The following is an 18,168-nucleotide window of genomic DNA, read 5'->3' on the forward strand; positions in this document are numbered from 1 at the left end:
GTGTAGATTGTGGATTCCTTCAGTAATTCCACTACTGACTAAGAAAGTGATGTCAGTGATTGTGAGCAACAGAGCTTCATAAATTCTGACTCTAGTGAAGATGAGTTCTATGGGTTCAACGAAAACTAGAAGAGTACTCGAACTTTAAAGTCTCTCTTTTGTTAATGACAGTGATGATGGTTCTTAATGCCACTGTTGACTGCTGTTCACTTTACAAGGTTGAAATAAGGTATTACTGTATTCTGTTATAGTTTATTAAATAGTTTAGTAAACCATTTGATTCAGAATATTTTTTTCTTGTTTTCCTCCTCAAAAAACTACGTGCTTCTTATGGTCAGGTGCGTCTTATAGAGCGAAAAATACGGTAGCTTTCCTTTTGGCTCTGGCAGGGCAGAGGATGAGGAAGAGAAAGCTTTGTCCCTTTGTTCAGTGACACTCTCTGTTAAAGGACTGCCCTAAGGCCTGAGTTCTTCAGGTTCATGTGAAGTCTGTGCCTGAACACCAACCTTGGTTTTTCTGACCACAAAGCAATCCATTATTCTCTTGGAGTGGAATGAAAATGCCTTTACCAAACTGATGGCAATAAACTCCTAGAGCCACAGCACAGATCGAACTGAAAGGCTTCTTACCCATCTTCTCACCAAAGACTTCTCACCACTGTAAGTCTTTCAGTATTACTGTTGTTGTACTGCACAGCACCCCAAGAAAAGTATCTGACTCAATATGCTAATTTAATGTAATTAACATTTTGGAGAGGTTGTTTTGTAATTAAGAACACAGAGGTTTAAAATTGGCAGAAAGTTATCCTTATTGGTAATTCCATTGAAAAGTCAGGCTCTTAGATCAAATTATATGTGCTCGACTTTTGAGCATATTTTTTCTGTACTAGAAATCTTGATACAGATGAACTTCAGATACTTCAAATACAGATGAACTTCATTAACTTTTTTTTTTTAAACTGATTTGTGGGTCAGTGCATCCATAACCTTGGGAATATGCAGACTGTACAGGAATAAGGCTTTGCTTATTAAAACCTTGATGCTTTGTGTGTATATTTCTAACTTCTACTAAAGGAAATGCAACTTTTTAGAAACAACTTCCAAACAAATCTAGGAGTACTCTCTGGGAAATATAACAATAAAACTAAAAAATAGAACATAACACTACAGCTGTTCTGTACGTGCTATCTTAATTAGTTCTACTGAACTTAGTGGGATTGATTTCTGAGTAAATATTCATAGGCATTATACTTTAAGTTTCAAATTGAAACTTAATTTCAATTTAGGTGCAAACTGATTGTACAGTAGCAAAATAAGACCCTTAACCCAAATGTAGAATATGTACTTTTGTTTTACACCTAAGTATCTTCATGTCCACTCCACTGTTTGCTAGTGATGATTTTTGTTTACCTAATTTCTACGATAAATGTAACTTGTTTTTCAAAACAGATTTGAAAGCTATGTTATGCGTGCTATTTTATTAATTTATTTCTTTTATGCCACCCATCAACTAAGGCCTTTAAGAGGGGAGGTGTTCTTTATAAAACCCACAAATTAATACAATGTAAAATAAAATAATGTTCCATGTTTTAATCAAACATATCTTTGAAGACCAATAACAGTTAAGTATACACAGCTTTTTTGAGAACCATCCTTCTAGAGCTTAGATTACCCTGAAATGTAAACAGCTTTTAATGGGTTGGAGGGTTGTTTCTGTTGTGGTGTCATAGGCAAAGAAGTAATTTTAACACATTTTCATCACAATAAAATATTTATGGACACAAGCTGTGTGTGCCTAAGGCAGCAGTAGAGGAGATGAAAGAAATTACAATTAGAACTGCCGTTAGGCACCCAACACCGTGTATTACAACTGGAGTCTTTGTAAAATTTTGCTGCCACTATGTTGAAAGGCATTTAGGAAATTTAAAAAAAAATCAGTATAGCTCTTATGTGATTTAAGTTGATCCACCTCTCTGTAGAAATGAGATCTGCACATGCGTGCCAAATATGCTAAACAGGGTTTGATTTGACAGTGTTTCCAGGGTTCTCCCTTTTAGAACAGGGATGAGCAATCTTTTTGGGGTTGTCTACTCGAGCACCTGTAGGATGGGAAAAGCAGATCGTGCAGGTGGTATATAGACATACATATACAGACAAGCTCACTCCCTTGCATTTCCATTCCCATTTAGTAAAGTTTCCCTTTGTCTGCAACCTGTATTTCTTTATTTTGTTTATCCTATCTTTATCAGGGTTGTTAGTGGATAAAAGAAGCTTCTAAATCCCTCCATTCATGATCAGTATTCCTGTCTGTTTTCCATCATTCACCTGAGTATGGATCAGCTGGGCTTTAGGGAATAGTGGGGCTTTTGGGGGTCTCCACAGGTGGCAAGGCGAGTGACTGCAGGATCCACTTTTGTTTTAGAACTTTGCATATGACCAGCAACTAATCCAGTCTTTCCCCCAGTTGCTAGTATAGTTCATATTAGCCTTTGACGAACCTGGATAATACTACTTCATGTTAGTGTGGCAACCATAACAATCCTTATTTCCAAGGTAACCTAGAAGCAGTTATTGGTGAATTCACCCCAAAAGAAATCATAACTTTCTTGCCAAATTACAGATTCCTGCATCCAGTCTTCTGAGATCCCTGTGTGTGTGCGTGCGCGCGTGTGCACAGACAGTTGTGCCTGTGCATCAACAAAGTTCATTTTCAGAATTGTAATATAGCATCATGATGTCATGATTTTGTTTCTGTGATTGGCTTTTTCATTGATCTACTGTATGCCCCACAGTTGTTATGGAGCCAGTGTGAGTGGCTATGACATAAATACAGGCAGTAGAACAGGCACTTCCATGTACTGGAACCCGGATTCCCTCTTGCTTGGCAGCTTTTCCAGACTGCACCATTCCTTTTTTGACCTTCTCCTTGGATTTTCTTTCCAGTAGTCCTCACAGGGTTACCCACTAACACCAGGTCTAAAATAAGAGGTTATATATCAAATAGACAAAAACCACAAGAGAGAAATGTGTTTGTTGGATGAGCTGGATACAGAAAAGAAATGAAATCACAAATGAAAAACATTAAACAAGCAGTAGATATTAACCTATGTGTCTGTTTCTTCAGTTGTCAAATCCAAACAGTTTGAATGATTGGTTTGGAAAACAGTGACACCTTTCCATGCCTATAAGTATTGCAAATGAGCATCCTTCCACAAATATGGGTATTGCAAATGGGAGATTTACATTTCTCTCAGAATTTAAAGGGTTAAACCAACTTACTTCAGGATATGCACAGAAAGGACAGCATGCACTTGTAATCTATCTTGTTCTGAATAATGAAAACACTAGAAAGCCATTCAGGCTTGGTATGCAAATAGGCATTACAAACACAGTAGATTTTTTCCCCACTGAACCTGCAATCAGTTTCTGAACTTCTTTCTGTGGAATCAAGTTTTTGGTGTAGGAAGGCTGCTAGTCAAGGACTCTTGCAGCTGTGTGAGCAAGAAGCACAAGTTAATGCATGGAGAGTTTAGGTATAGGTCCAGAAATTAACAGGAGAATGAAGGAATAACAGGATCCTGTGGATGATAGTCTGGAGTCATTTGCAGAGCCCCCCCACCCCCAATTCCTGTGGTAGAGAAATAATTAGCATACAGCCTATCCAATTTTCAGTCTCTTCAATCATTTTAATGATTAGATGCAATCTTCATTATGCTTCGCTTAATAAAAGCTATTGAACTAAAGTCATTTTTAATTCAGTGCTCAAACTTAATATGCTGCTTACCTGAGAGGAGTTTACATACTATCAGTTTGTAATGATAGCCAGTTGTATGGTTTTGAAACCAGACACTTGTGAGCTCCTTCTATGCATGCATATTCAAGGCCAGTCAGAGATTCCATGATGCCATGCATCATCGATGCCATACCTCACCTGGATGTGCATCTCACTTCATTTTATACTAATGTGTAAAGTCAGTGTTGCCACTAGATGCCACTGTGGTGCATATAGTGACAAAATGCAAGCATTAAGAATCTATGGAATAGATAACTTGCAGAACAGCTGTCTTCCCCCCCCCCCATTATTATGTAAGAAAAACAGTTCCAGTTCTGTGTTCAGAATTCAAGTAAGGAATGGTTGGGAGAAAAGGACTGGGGAATAGAAGTTTAAAAAAGCCATGTTTGAGAACCTAGCAAGAAAAAATAACTTCTGACTGCAATTCTATTTAAGTAAAATCCTTCCCATGTAGAATATAACTCTGAAAAGAAACCAAAGTCCATCTCTGTATATACACACCCCTGGTTAACTGTTCTGTAGGCACCTCTTTCAGAGATGAGAGACTACTCTGAAGAGGACATATTATGGAGAAAATTAACTTATGTTCTCACTTAAGAGGAGATGGAAATGATTTTTTTTCAGAGATCCTTATGAGATTAAGCAGCTATTTGCCTCTATGATATACTACTTCGAAGTATTCTTACAAGATAGGTTTTACATGTAATTGCACTGTGTACCCTAAATGGCACTGTAAAATAATACATTGCCACTGTGTAATTGGACATATGCTGCTTGTTCTGAGCATAAAGTGTAATGTGGAGGAAAATTTGAATGCAGCCCCTCCCCCCCCAAAAAAGCAGCCAGCTGAGACTTGGTATTTCAGCACAGTCTTGTTTGGTAGGTGCGTCAGCCATCAGAGATCCTATGGATGCCTTCACTTACAGAGGTCTACCTTTGCAGATTCATGATAACTGGAGAGTATTCCTACTTCCCAACTATAGAACTTCTTCATCCCAAGAAAGATTTTGCTGGTGCTGTAATAATTAGCTTTTATACAACATCCAGGCTCATTCCTGTTCATTCAGGCTTTTGGTGGATCTTTTATTGTGTGTTTGTGTGTGTAAGGCTGCCCGAGAGAGAGAGAGAGAGAGAGAGAGAGAGAGAGAGAGAGAGAGAGAGAGAGAGAGAGAGAGAGAGAATTAGATTAAATTACTTTAGGAGGCATATGGCTGCTTCTGTTGTAAAATTGTTTATAGTTGAAGCTTGTTTTGTTTAATGATACTGTAAAATTACTGGTGCCTCATTTACTACTTGAACTGAATGTAAAGGACTAAAAGTTGGAGGAATAAGGATCTAAAGCTTCAGGGAAAGCAAGAAGATGTGAACAGGAGTTTGATAGATAAGATAAGAACAAGGTTGGACCTTTGGTGTGGTAATATATGTAAACTGTAGAAGAATAAATGTACAATAAGCTAAACTAAGGAAGATAACTTCATTTCCCCATACCACATATTGTGCAGAGTAGCATGTCCTCAGTGACACAGGCAGCAAGGCAGCATTCACTTTGGTACTTTGATACTACTGTAGTGCTATAGGATGACACAAGAACAGCTCTGATTTATCAGTCCAAGGATCCCACTAATCTACATTCAGTGTTAATAGTAGCATAAATGAGCATCACTAGAAGTCTAGAATAGGGTAGAGTTAGAGAAACTTGCACTATCTTCTATTTTATTAAACATGGACCAGATGATGTATGCCTAGGTTTCTCTTCTGTGGGAAGTAATTTTGCACAATTTGGACTGAAACAAGGACCAGTTCCGGTATGTTAAAGGGAACAGGCCTGTTTGTATGCCACAACAGCCAGCTTAACTCACCTGCAGGACTGGTTATATTGCACTGAGTATACATTTTTGCATGGTGTCTGTGACTTGCCACCACTAATAATGTTGTTTGAACTCTGGTGGAAGAGTTATTTGAGGGTTAGAGAACCCTCAGATAACTTATGGCTTGTTTTGGGTTATTGGAGTGCTAATAGGAATTTATTTATACCATTTATCTATCACAAAATATTTAAATAATCCCTCAATCCCTTCTTCTTGGGTTTCTGTGACACAGAAAACCTTGTGAAATCTGTGGATTCTGTACAGAAAATTATCCTTGGGATCTGATGTGTTGTATGAACCAGGTCATTGTACTAAATTCATCTGTACTCAGTGCTTTTTTTGTAAAAAAAAAAAAAAAAGATGCCGGAACTCACATCTTGGGGACGCAATGGTCGCCACTGGCAGTAAGCACTCAGTGCACGACCACATGACCGATCCCAAGCCGAGCAGGATCCCAAGCCGAGCAGCGCCCTCACAATCAGCGCCGACAATCAGCGCCGACACACAAGCAGCCTGCAGGCACTATGTTAATGATTTTTGCCACTGATCTGCTACGCTCAACAGGGCGATTCACAATCACTTGGAAAATTTCGTCAAAAAAAGGTGCTGGAATGCCGTTCTGGTGCATTCTATGACAAAAAAAAGCCCTGTCTGTCGTCATCTGTGATTTTTCTTGACTGCTGCAAGGTACTGGGCAGATGAATAAATCCAGTACTTAGTTTCACCTATAGAGACCACATCACCTGCAAGAGACAATTTTGACTACAATTTGTCCAGGCTGCCAGAACAAAGCAAGTTGCTGCTGCTTTCTAGTAGTCAAAGTAAACAGTGGTACCTGGGAATTGGTCCCTCATTGCTTCCCACTACTTGCTTTCCATCTACTTATTCCTCCTATCCACAAAACAGTTTTGTGGACAGCCTTCACTGTATAAGATGAGCAGAGCAATGTTGATTCATTAAGATCAGTTAAGCAATAGCATATGTTTAAGGTGAGATCTTTTAACTTTACTTTTGTGTGCTCTTCCTTTGTAAAGTAAGTTTCTCAGAGGCAATGGGATGAAATTTTGTACATATATTCAGAATGTAATTCTAAGTATGAGTTCACACAACATGGCAATTGACTCTGCTATGCAGGGTGGGTGAAATTTGGCTCTCTGTAACCTTTTCCCCACTTAGTTTTTCCCTCTTAGTTCTTCCACCATTATTTCACAGGAGCTGCTTTTTGAAATTGATTTGCCTTCTCCTTTGCTCTGACTGTTGCTGTGGCTCCCGCATCCCTTTTCTCTTTCATGAACTTGCAAGTAACAGCTACTGACAAGCCGCACCAAAATGTTTAACTGGTACAACAAAGCAGCCATCACTGGTTCATTGCATTTTTTAAAAGTGCAGAAATCTGCCTGCCTCATATTCTTGTGGGTAACCAAAATGAAAAGTTTTCCTGTTCAGTTTTGTTGTAGGTACCTGCTGAGTGCAGTAGGTATCAACTGTGGACATCAACCAAGCAAGTCTGCAAGTTTTGCTACTTTGATTCTCACTTGACAGCTGCCAAATAGTGAGCTTTCAAGTGAAAAGCAAAGCCATGAAGATATTTTCTTGCTAAATAAGGATAAGTGTATCATCAGCTAGTTTTGATGTGTGAACCTGACTGTTCTCAGTGTCTTCCACATTTCCCCCTTTCCTGAAGCTCTAGGTGCTCTAAAAAAGGGGACAGCACATCCCATTCCATTTATGGGAACACAGAATTTTGACAGCTGTCAAAAGAAAGGGTTTCTTCTAAAACGGGGTTTTATAACAGCAGGGAATGTAACCATGGGAGAGAATAAGATACGGGTTGAGATAGACTTTTCCCTTTCCCAGTTACTGACAGGAAATGAGCTGACTGGTATGAGATATTTCAGTGTTTATTCCAGAAAAAAGGGATGTACTTCTATTGTAATTGGGCTGGCTTTGTTGAACTTTAATGAGATAATATTTTTAGACTAAGTTGTTTGAAAGACTGTGAACACTCTGTTGGGCCAGTGGGAGCAACTGCAAGCACAACAGGGAGTTAGCATTTCTAACAACAACACAAAATAAGCAGAAATGCTCATGTTCATAACAGGGCAGTTCAACAGAGTTTGCTGAATGGAGCTCTACTGTGACTTGTCTTGATCCAGAAACAACTGTTTCTGTTTCCATGGTTACTTTTAGAATTGCTAACTCACTTTACGGCAAATGGGGCAAGGTAAAAATCTAATAAATAACTCCCTGTATGCAAGCAGTTTATCCAGTTGGTACAAGACATTCATTAGGGGCACAGTGGCCCCAATGAAACCGTCCCTTGACTTTTAAGGCTTAAAATGTTGTAAAATGTTCCCCATATTGCTAATTCTCTTTTTCAGCATAACTGCCTTGATGGGATAGGAACCAGCAGCATAGGCTGGCACATACGGGCACACTGTAGGCCATCTTCTTCAGGCTGGATAATGCAGAGTATGTGCAGGATGACCTATTAATGTCAAGATGCATAAGAATTGTTAGTTTTCAGTGTCTTGTGATTCAATTAATTGAGCCAGAATACTTTGAAAACTACTGTTTTCAGGTATCTCAGCAGTAGCAGTAGTATCCAGATCTTAAGAAGAGTCCTTTCCCCATGGTCAAGCAGGTTTCAGTACCACCATTATTCCTCTCTCAAATTGGTAAGCTTGCTTGGGAAGGGGATAGGGGTCTGGCAGAGGGCTTGGCAGTCAATAAGCTCATTATAGACTAGTTCCCCATTTGGTGGATTTCTGTATGCTGAAGATTTGCTTGAATTTATACGCTTCTCCATTCTGTGTCTCTCCCCCACCCCCATTTTTGGTCTGTAAAATCACTAATGTTTAGGTATTCCACAGTAAGTTGGGATACCTGCTTAAATCATGGGAGATTCATAGCATCAGATCTGATTTGTACAATTCTTATTTCTATTTCTAGTGAAGTTTAACTGCATAATTAACTTAAGGTATATGCATATGGTATATGCAACCTGGAACATAATACAAATTTATTAAGCAGTTATTTTTAGAATGAATTGGAACTACTCCCTATTCCCTGTCTCCATGTTGCTTATATCATGTTAGTAGATCTAATATTTTCATTTCTGGCTTGTTGGGTATCCTTGGGGAGCTTGAGATGAAATTTCTTACTGAAAAGTATTAGATTTATTTAGAAACGGGAACTTTGAACTGGTTTGATTATCTCATTGTTTTCTTGAGAAGGATATGAAGCCTAAGCAGATCATTTCTCTCTAAAATAGAGACAGACAAGCCCTGCTCCTGTAAAATTACACTGTTGCATTTTTCTTTCTTATTGATTAGTTGAAAAAAGCACTTGTTCTAGCATCTTATTTGAGTCATTACACTTATATCTGATTTTATGTCTGAAACAGCTTGCCAGGTCTTTCGGTTTGTCTTCAGATTTAGTAGTTACATCCTTTGCAATACTTGTTATTAATGACTAGGTCAGTTCTAATCATGTATTTAACATAGTATTGTTAATAGTGCTCTGCATAGTCCAAATTTCATTTATGTAAAATATTAATCTGAATGTAGCCCTAGGTTGGTCTACCCTTGAAGTAATTGGCTAATTGTTTGTTGTTTTAATGTATTTTGTGTGCCTCTCAGCATTTGAACATTGCAGCATAAAAATACTATAAATAAAGCAAATTACTGCTCACATGGTAGGTTTCTTGTTTCATTCCAAGCATTCTGTCAGTTGGATAAGGTGAGACTTAATTTCTCTTCTGACTTGTTTTCTGCTGAATCTGGAAAAACAATTTAGTCTTGGATCCCTGGGTTCACAGATATCTCTGTGTTAAGCTACCATTTTAATACACTTAACATTATAATCATTTATTTTCTTTGAACTGTTTCAGATCTAGATTGTACATTTTGAAATAGTAGTAGCCCCATATTTTCTTAAATATTCCAATCATATTTTGCTTCTACCTTTAAAATGCTGTCTAGAAAATATATTTGATTAATAAAATACAGCCAATTAATGATTTTATTTATTTTATGACGTTTGACATGAAGATAGGAAATAAACATTTTAATCCTATCACACTCTTCACCTGTACTGGGAGTGTCACCCTGTTGATTCATCTGGATCTCTTGGAAGCTTTTGAGTCCCCCACTCATACTATACTTTTGAGGTGAATGAATGGGATTCAGTTCAGTACCTAAGAGCTATCCAGTGACCCCTAAACTTTGGTCAGAGTGGAATGGAGAGACATAGGATGCTTCCAAGGTAAGAAACAAAGGTCTGATCTTGGAGCTGGGAATCTGCAGTATGATTCCCTTCTGACTTGCATAGAAATGCTTTTTTCCCCAGATTCCTATCACCTTTTATAATATGGGGTCCATGAGATTCTTACTAGTCTCCCATGTGATACAATGCACATTTCAATGAAAACACTTGTTAACATGTCATGTGTGCAGAGGTCTTTTATCTTGGTGAGTAAGAATGATCTAGGAGAGAGGTTGTATTACAGGAGCCTACAGCTAGATTTCTAGAACAATGTGGAGTGGGCAAAGCTCTGAATGACAGTAACAAGGTTTTCTTTCCTTTCACCTCCCTTCCTTTTCTGGGAATACTGCAGTTTTGAGTGATGGCGGAACTATCCACACCATTCTTAGTATCTGGTACTGCTTTCTTTATTTGCAAATTTGCAGTCATTCCTGCAAACCTCAAAGAATCTTAGCAGCCTCTGTCTCCATTTTTCACCCTGGGTATATATTCTTTCCAAATACCTTGTAGTCAACAAGCTTCTGCCAGTTCATTCCAGTAGCAAGTAGATTTTTAAATAATGACAGGGAGGTTTGCTTTCTAAATTTGACTGGGTAAGACAAGATAGAGGACAATTTCAAATCTCCCCTTTACATTGGCTAGGATATCTACATCTGCAGCCAAGCCCCAGCCCACTTAGAACTGTATTCTTTGTCACTCTTCCTTTATCCACCAGAAAAAAGCTTGTCTCAAATAAACAAGCAAGCAAAAACAACTGAACTGTGGAGAGGACTACTTCAGGCAAGGAATATTTTATTTGGAGAGTGGGAAAGGTTGGCTTGTTGTGTGGGAAGTGGGGACAATGTTTAATTTTCAGGGAAAGAACTACATGAGACGCAGGTCTATGAAAAGAATCAATTCCATTTGCATTACCACCCCTTCTCCTGAATTCTGTGGGAGGGCCAGGCGGCCACCTCCTTGGTGGAAAAGGAAAGACATAGGCACCCTGCATAAGTTCTAAGACCAGCCTAATAGAAATAATAATTGGGTGCTAAGCTTGGATGTGGATGTCTGCTGTAAGACATATGCCAACTACCAAAGGATTATCCAGAGACTTGAGCTGGAATGTTATCAGTATGTGGCTGACACTACTCTTATCTCTTCTTACCATCATCTTACCCTACAAAGGCATTTGTGATTTTAAGCTAGTGTTTGGATGCTATCAGGAAATAAATGAGGGTTAAGAGACTGAAACAATTCATGTAAGACAGAAGTATGTTTGGGGTTTCTGATAATATTAGAGAGAGTTTTTTTTAGCAGCGGAAGCAGTAGTCTGCCAAATCCATCTACTATGAAGATTGCAGCCGCTTTTGGAATAGGCAGACTTGGTCACAGTCATGCTTTGGTCAGCTCTAGACTGGACTACTACAATGCATTCTGTGTGGAGCTGCTGTTGGGGATAGTCTGGAAACCTCAGTTGATCCAGATTGCAAACAGCTGGACTGTTGTCAAGAGCCAGAAAACAGACCGCACTGTGCTACTTCTGTGTCAGCTTCAATAGTTAACCAGCTATTTCCAGGTTCAAGTCTTTTAGTGCCTGAACCATCTAGGGCCAGGGTTCATCAGGGGTTGTTTGTTCTACATCAGGGGTCCTCAAACTTTTTCAGCAGGGGGCCAGCTGAAACGTGCCAGTGCTGGCCACAGGCCGGAAAAGTGGTGCTGGAGGTGGGAGCGGGATAGAAAGCTTTTCTATCCCATCCAAAGATGTTATGTAGTAGATGGGATAGAAAATCTTTTAATTAATAAATAGATAGATAGATAGATGGGAAAGGGAGAGAGGACTTTTGATTGCACCCAGGTTCTAGGGTGTCCACCCACAGTGTGTCCCCTTCATTGTTCACTTTTAACTGGTGTTGTTTCAGCAGGCATTTTTAGTTAATGATTTTGAACATGATTAGTTATTATTTGTTCACTTCTTATTTGCTATTTTAGTGCTTTTAAAGCTTGCACTGTTAAGTTACTTCCTTGTAACAAGTAAAGGTAGGATGTGCATTTTATTAATAAATGTTAATGTTTTGGAATGAAGCTTGAAATAGGGCAAAGTGAATGAAGAATGAAATTTATAGTAACAGTACATTTATATTCCACTTCAGGGCATCAAACAGCTAAAGAATGAAAGGATCAATACATAATTTATATGTAGGACAAGGGCAAGATATGATATAATAGTTTACAGCTTCCTCTAAAGTATGTGCAACCTGATCATCCTGAAATAGAATGCACTGCTAAATGACATTGGTCTGAGTGTCTTGTATTTCGTATATTCATAATGGTATTAATTACCTCCTTAGGTTATGGGTGTAAAACCTTTTTGTGCCCATGGGCAAATTTGATATTTATTGCTGCAGGGTATAAAATCTTGGTTCTTTTGCCTTCTCTGTATTTTCACTGTTTTTATCTTTTTCTTTGCTCCCCCGCCCCCCATTATATACTGAATTTTGGCAGAGGGCTTTTTCCCCTGCTTCTATTAAAAGCAACTTCTGACCCTGTTGAAAAACAGCTGGAGGAAGAAGGAAGCTCACCTGCTTCCAAGAACCCTATTTCCCTAAATGCCTTAAAAGTCCTTCCCCATGCAGTTTTTCTGCAGGACACATTTTATCCCATTGTTATTATAAACATTCGGCAGTATTGTTTCATTGGAAAAGCTAGCCTGACTGAAACACTAGAGAGTCTGAGTGCATGCTAGTGCACCTGTGAGTTCTGTATTACCAGTCCCCCCAACTCCGTCAGTGGGCCAGTTTATCTTGTTGGGTATGTTTGTACTTTTCCAGATAGGCCTTGGTGCAGGGTAACTTGGTTCACATGGGCAAAATGGCCCACCATGGGATGTTTAAGCCATGGTGGGTGCAGCGTGTGCTGGGTCGTCATTCTGATTATTCGGTGCCTGGCTGTAATTCGCCATGTGAACCCAGGGACACTTGGTTGCTCAAAAGTTAAACAAGCATGACAAACTGCAGTTGAACATTGAATATGTGGATCCTGCCCAGTTCACCGGGACTTAACTCAAAGTGGGCTGGTTTGATCATGAAAACAGGTAAATATCATATGAAAGTACATTTATGAAAGTACAAGCATACAGAATAAGCTATGCAAAAATCTTTACAAATACTAACTTGTAAAGTTTCTGACAAGTTTTTTTTAAACTAATGTTATGTGACTGCCCTTTATTACAAATGCTTAAAATATTAGTATTCTATAGTACTATAATAAGCAGTAAAAGAGACACTTGTGGGTGGTAAATAGTTTTCACCTAAATTATCTGCTTATATTGAATCAAAGATAATTTTCAATAATTGTCAATGCAGATTAATGCAATGAATCTGTCCAACTGTAAATTTAGATTGAAGGTGTCTAGTGGAGGAATACCGTTTAGAATATTTATCTGGGCAAAGCTTTCACAAAATTGCATGGATTTAGGAAGGCTATCATATTAATTTTAATTTTATACTGTTATTTTTGTATTGTAATGTAAGCCGCCCCGAGGCTTCAGCAAGGGGCGGCACAGAAATGTTCTAATAATAATAATAATAATAATAATAATAATAATAATAATGATGAACGCAAATAACTGGGAAATAACTATTTTTCTTCATAAGATATTTGTCATATTGTAGAAATTCTGAAAATGTTATCGATTTGATATGGGATATTGGAGAATTCTAGTGTGCTTCTTTAGTTACCTTCTAAAGAAAATTAATGTCATAGATAAGGGTCTCTTCACATTTAGGGCATGGCTAGAGTATGTGAATTGGGAAGGAATTTTCTTCCATTCATAAGGCAAGGCTTTTTCTTGCCCTTATGTCTGCCTCTACAGCTTCACTTGTCATGGTGACTGTCTCATTGCTCTTTGATGAGAGTATTCTGTGCTCTTAGAAATTTCCAGACATTTTTCCCTTAAGCAGACATTTAAAAAAAGGGTGAAGAGAGGCTGTGTTTTATTTTGGCATGATGTTTTTGAGACACTCAAAGCACTTGGGGGCAGGGTGGGCAGCTCGAAATGATAAACTTAGTTCTATAGCTTGTTGATCAGCCGAAATACCCTTCATCCAAGCTTCTGTGGACTTCAGAAACAAAGAACATAAGCAAACTTCAGCTACCTTCCCTAGAGCCGATAAGGAAAGCTGGGACTTGTTGTTTTGACTTTGCCATCTAAAGTACTTAGACTGCATTTCTATTCAGCATGATTCCAAAAACAGTCCCCACTCTCCAGCTAATTTTTGGAGTGAAGGAGAGAGACACAATAGTGTATCAGCCCTAGTACAAGTTCAGGCAAAATATCCCCATTCCACAGGGCAGGTATGGTCTTGGTAGTCAAAGACTTTTGGTTGGTTTTACCCTAGTTGTTGAGCTTGGCTAACTACCTTCACTTTGCTGATTATGATTAGATAATGGGTACCTTGGTGGCTTCTGTGAAGTGCATAAGGCTCTGTTGTGTTTGTTGCAAGACTAACATGGCTATCCTTCTGGACATTCTTCCCAGATGTAATATGTTGATTCATCGATGTGTTGTATGGATAAAGTTTAATAGATGGAGAATTCTGGGGGCAGATTAGGTTTGGCTTCCTCTGACACTGGGATTCTTGATGCTGAACTGGATTCAAGGACATAAATTTAGCACCCAAGGCAATTCATAAAACACAAATTCAATAAAATACCATAAAAATAATAAAAACATTTAAAAGTTTAAAACAGCTAAACAAACAAGGACAAAGCATGATTCTGTAAAACACTTGGGATGAGTAATCCCCTGGATAGTCAAGTAAGTCTTTGAAGGCCTCAGCATTAAAGGGTCATCTTAACACCAAAAAGATGACAAATTTGGTTCCAGTTGAGCAGCAGTGTTGTTCCATAGCTGGGGGACCACCACAGAGAGAGCCATCCCCTTGTTGCCATCCTGTACACTTGGTTACAGGGCAACCAAGGCTGTTTCCATGCCAAAACCAGGCATGAACCCCAACTGAAATGGATCCAGATAATCAGTCTCATCCAAGAGTGCCTGGAGTTGGATTAGCAACCACCATTGCAATAACCTTGCCCAAGAAAGGGATGTTTGCCACCGCCCTAAATTTATTTAGGTGTTCCAGATCAAAGGAGGATTTCTTCAGAAGTGGGCTTACTACCGCCTCTTTAAGGCAGATGACTCCCTCTCGCAAGGAGGCATTAATCACCTCCCTGGCCCAGCTGGTTATTCCTTCCTTGCTGACTTTAATAAGCCTGGAGAGGCAAGGATCCAGCACAGAGGTGGTTGCACAAACCTGTCCAAGCACTTTGCCAACATCCTTGAGCTGTATCAACTGAAACTCATCTAATTTAACTGGACTAGATTTTATTCTGGATGTCTCCCCAGATTCAACTGCTATAACTCTGAAGTGTTAAGTCCTGATGGATGTGAGATTTTTTTTTCTTAGAAGTGCCCAGTGAGTAAGTTACAGTGAGCCTGAGATGGTTTCATGGTCTCCCTGGGGCCAGAATGTAATAAGGCCTGAAAAGCCTTGAAAATCTCTGTTGGGAGGTAAGGGGAAAATTGAATAGAGGCAGTGAGATATTGTTTCTTTGCCACCTTCACTATATAAGGTCAGGTAATGTGGGATTAAGTTTCTCCAGTTTGAGACTCAATTTTTCTGCTTTGGCACATGTTAGGTGTCCTTGTCTAAAGCACCAGGACCTGAGATAATGGAGGTGGATGAGAGCTCAACAAAAATGTTAGCATGGCCAGAGAAAGGGAAAAGTCAGGAAAAGGCAAGGTTCAAATAGCAGCATGGCATGGCAAGCCCCAGGGGCAAAGGAAGATTCAAGAACAAATGAGGGTCAGATACTGGAGGCAAAGACAGAGCCAGCTACAGGCAGGAGTCAAGACAGAAGTTAAGACATTGCAGGACTGGAGACAGAAACTGGATCAGGAACAGGAAGTGGCCACCACAAAAACTTGCATTACTGTGGCAATATTAGATGGACTGAGCAGCCTGGCTTCCAACTGGTTTTCATGAGTGTACCAGGTATAATCCTCTAAACACCTACAGGTTGGATACAAATTTTGCAAGTACTTTCAAGGTGAACTAGACTACTTTCTCTATCAAGCCATCAAGGGGAGCTGCATCATCAGAACCTGACCATTACCATGCAGTTCAGCAGAGTCAATTACTGCCTATAATCTGCACAGAGTTAATATCCTATGGGTGATGGTGGGGATGGTTATTCATATTCTTCCATTTGGAGTATTTCGGTCTTTTCCCATCCATTATACAAAGTTTGCAAAGCTGAATAGCTCATTAAAAAAAACCCTTATATTGTCATTGTTAGCTCCCCCTCCCCTCTTTTACCAATTCTCAATAACCTGTGCTTTTCTCATAGTGATAAATTTAAAGAGTATTTATATAATTAAATTGGCAACTTGGTGATAGAAGGGCAGCTAATTACAAAAAGGGAATTACTTGACCACCTAGTATGTCCTTAGCTAGAAAATTTCAGATTATGTTCCTTTCTAGAAAAAATAGTTGTTAAACGGAAGGTACACCCTAGTGAAGTTTGAAGAAGTGTGTACAATCAGGGGAACTAAGTAAGGAAGGTGATCCTATCAAAATTGCATTCTGTGATGCTTTGTAAGACCACATGAATGGCCAAGAATTGCCATCGCCGATATCTGACAAAAGCTAGAAAGCACTATGGCCACATTCCACACCATTTCTGCTAGGCTCAATACAAGAGGTTCATAGATGATATTACACCCCATTTAAATTATATAGCATGTGCCCATTTTTATTTCCTAACTGTTCGCAAAATTGTATACCACAGGCTCTTTGATGTGTATGTGGTAAGAATGACCCAGGGTTTATATGTTCCAGTATATATATTTTTGAAATACTTGACTTCAGTTTTCAGCATGTTCGCCCTGATATGTTACATTTTCTACTATGCACCTATGACTACAGCAGGATTAAAATAGTCTACATGGACTTGTTAATTATTTTGTTAGCATCCTGTCTAGAAGTTAACACTCAAATTCAACTGCAGGTTCTATGTTAGCTTTGGCAGAGCTTTTACACAACATAGTAGACTTATTTAAAGGACACTATAGAAGAAATTTAGAATTTAGTTTACCTTTGTTTAGAATTTGGTTTACCTTGTTTGAGATGACCTTGAATATATGCACCTGGAGACCGGAAAGTTCTTTTGGAGTGTCTTGTTTGGCTGATTTTGTTGATCTCATAGATTACTACTTATGCTGTATCTTATATATCTATGAATAAAGTCATAATCAAAATTGTATGTATGTGTATAAAAGCACACATCCATTTTATATTTCATGATCTAATCATTATGAAAGTTTTGCTCATAACAAGAGTTATGGGCTGCTAGTATATTGTATTGTTACACTGCGTGTGCGAAAAAAGCTGCATCTTAAAATTAAACTTCTAAATCATTAGAGGTAGAAAACGATCTGGGTAGTCTTTCTTTCTTCTGAAAGAAACCTTGAAAACCTTGACTAGGTTTTCAGATTACAAGAACACAGTAATGTGGGGCTGAATTGTTTTCTACCAGTTTTTTTCTATGGAAAATTTTGCATTTCATAAGTTTATTGAATGTAAGTCAATTGCAAATACAATATTTCTCTTAATTATGTTAACCGCCCAGAGAACCTTTTGGCTATTGGAAGGTATACAAGTATGATTAAATAAACAGAAATAGCATCTCCTGGGTTTCCAGTCCAATACTCTAACCACTACACTTACTGACTTTCTGTCGATATGCTTATCAGCAAGGTCAAAAAGGAAACTATTTGCAAAATACTTATTCAGATTTTGTATCTTCAGCATTTGCAATCAGATTGCATTTCAGATAGCTCTAGAAAACAAAGCAAAAAATGGTAGTGTATAAGGGCATTAAAGAACATGGCGGGTTAATACTTATCATATGACAGCTTACAGTATTCCATGAAGCTCTGTTCTTTTCTTACAGGGAAAGTCATCAACAAAGATTTGCGTCACTACCTAAGCTTGCAGTTCCAGAAGGGTTCAATTGACCATAAACTACAACAGGTGATCAGAGATAATCTCTACTTGAGAACTATCCCATGTAAGTGTTTTAACTTGCTGGCATAACTCTGTTGGTTAAATAACAGGTATAAAATTTAATCCCATAAATAATACGTGTCATATGCTAGTAAATCCTGCTTGCATTCTGAAAGCATAAACCCTGTGTTCTG

At 38.6% G+C, this 18,168-nt stretch overlaps 1 protein-coding gene across 4 annotated transcripts in view; it reads left to right on the forward strand.

Moving 5' to 3' along the window:
- MAGI3 (membrane associated guanylate kinase, WW and PDZ domain containing 3) overlaps positions 1 to 18,168 on the forward strand; it is a 265,966-nt gene that overhangs the window by 157,241 nt on the left and 90,557 nt on the right. For all 4 annotated transcript variants that reach the window (XM_044447426.1, XM_044447410.1, XM_044447417.1 and 1 more), the window contains exon 2: positions 17,922 to 18,038. In XM_044447426.1, coding sequence (XP_044303361.1) covers positions 17,922 to 18,038 — 117 coding nt within the window. The remainder of the gene's footprint in view (positions 1 to 17,921; positions 18,039 to 18,168) is intronic.

The sequence above is a fragment of the Varanus komodoensis genome, unplaced genomic scaffold (genome assembly GCF_004798865.1).
Source record: "Varanus komodoensis strain SLA01 unplaced genomic scaffold, ASM479886v1 scaffold1, whole genome shotgun sequence".
Classification (NCBI taxonomy): domain Eukaryota; kingdom Metazoa; phylum Chordata; class Lepidosauria; order Squamata; family Varanidae; genus Varanus; species Varanus komodoensis.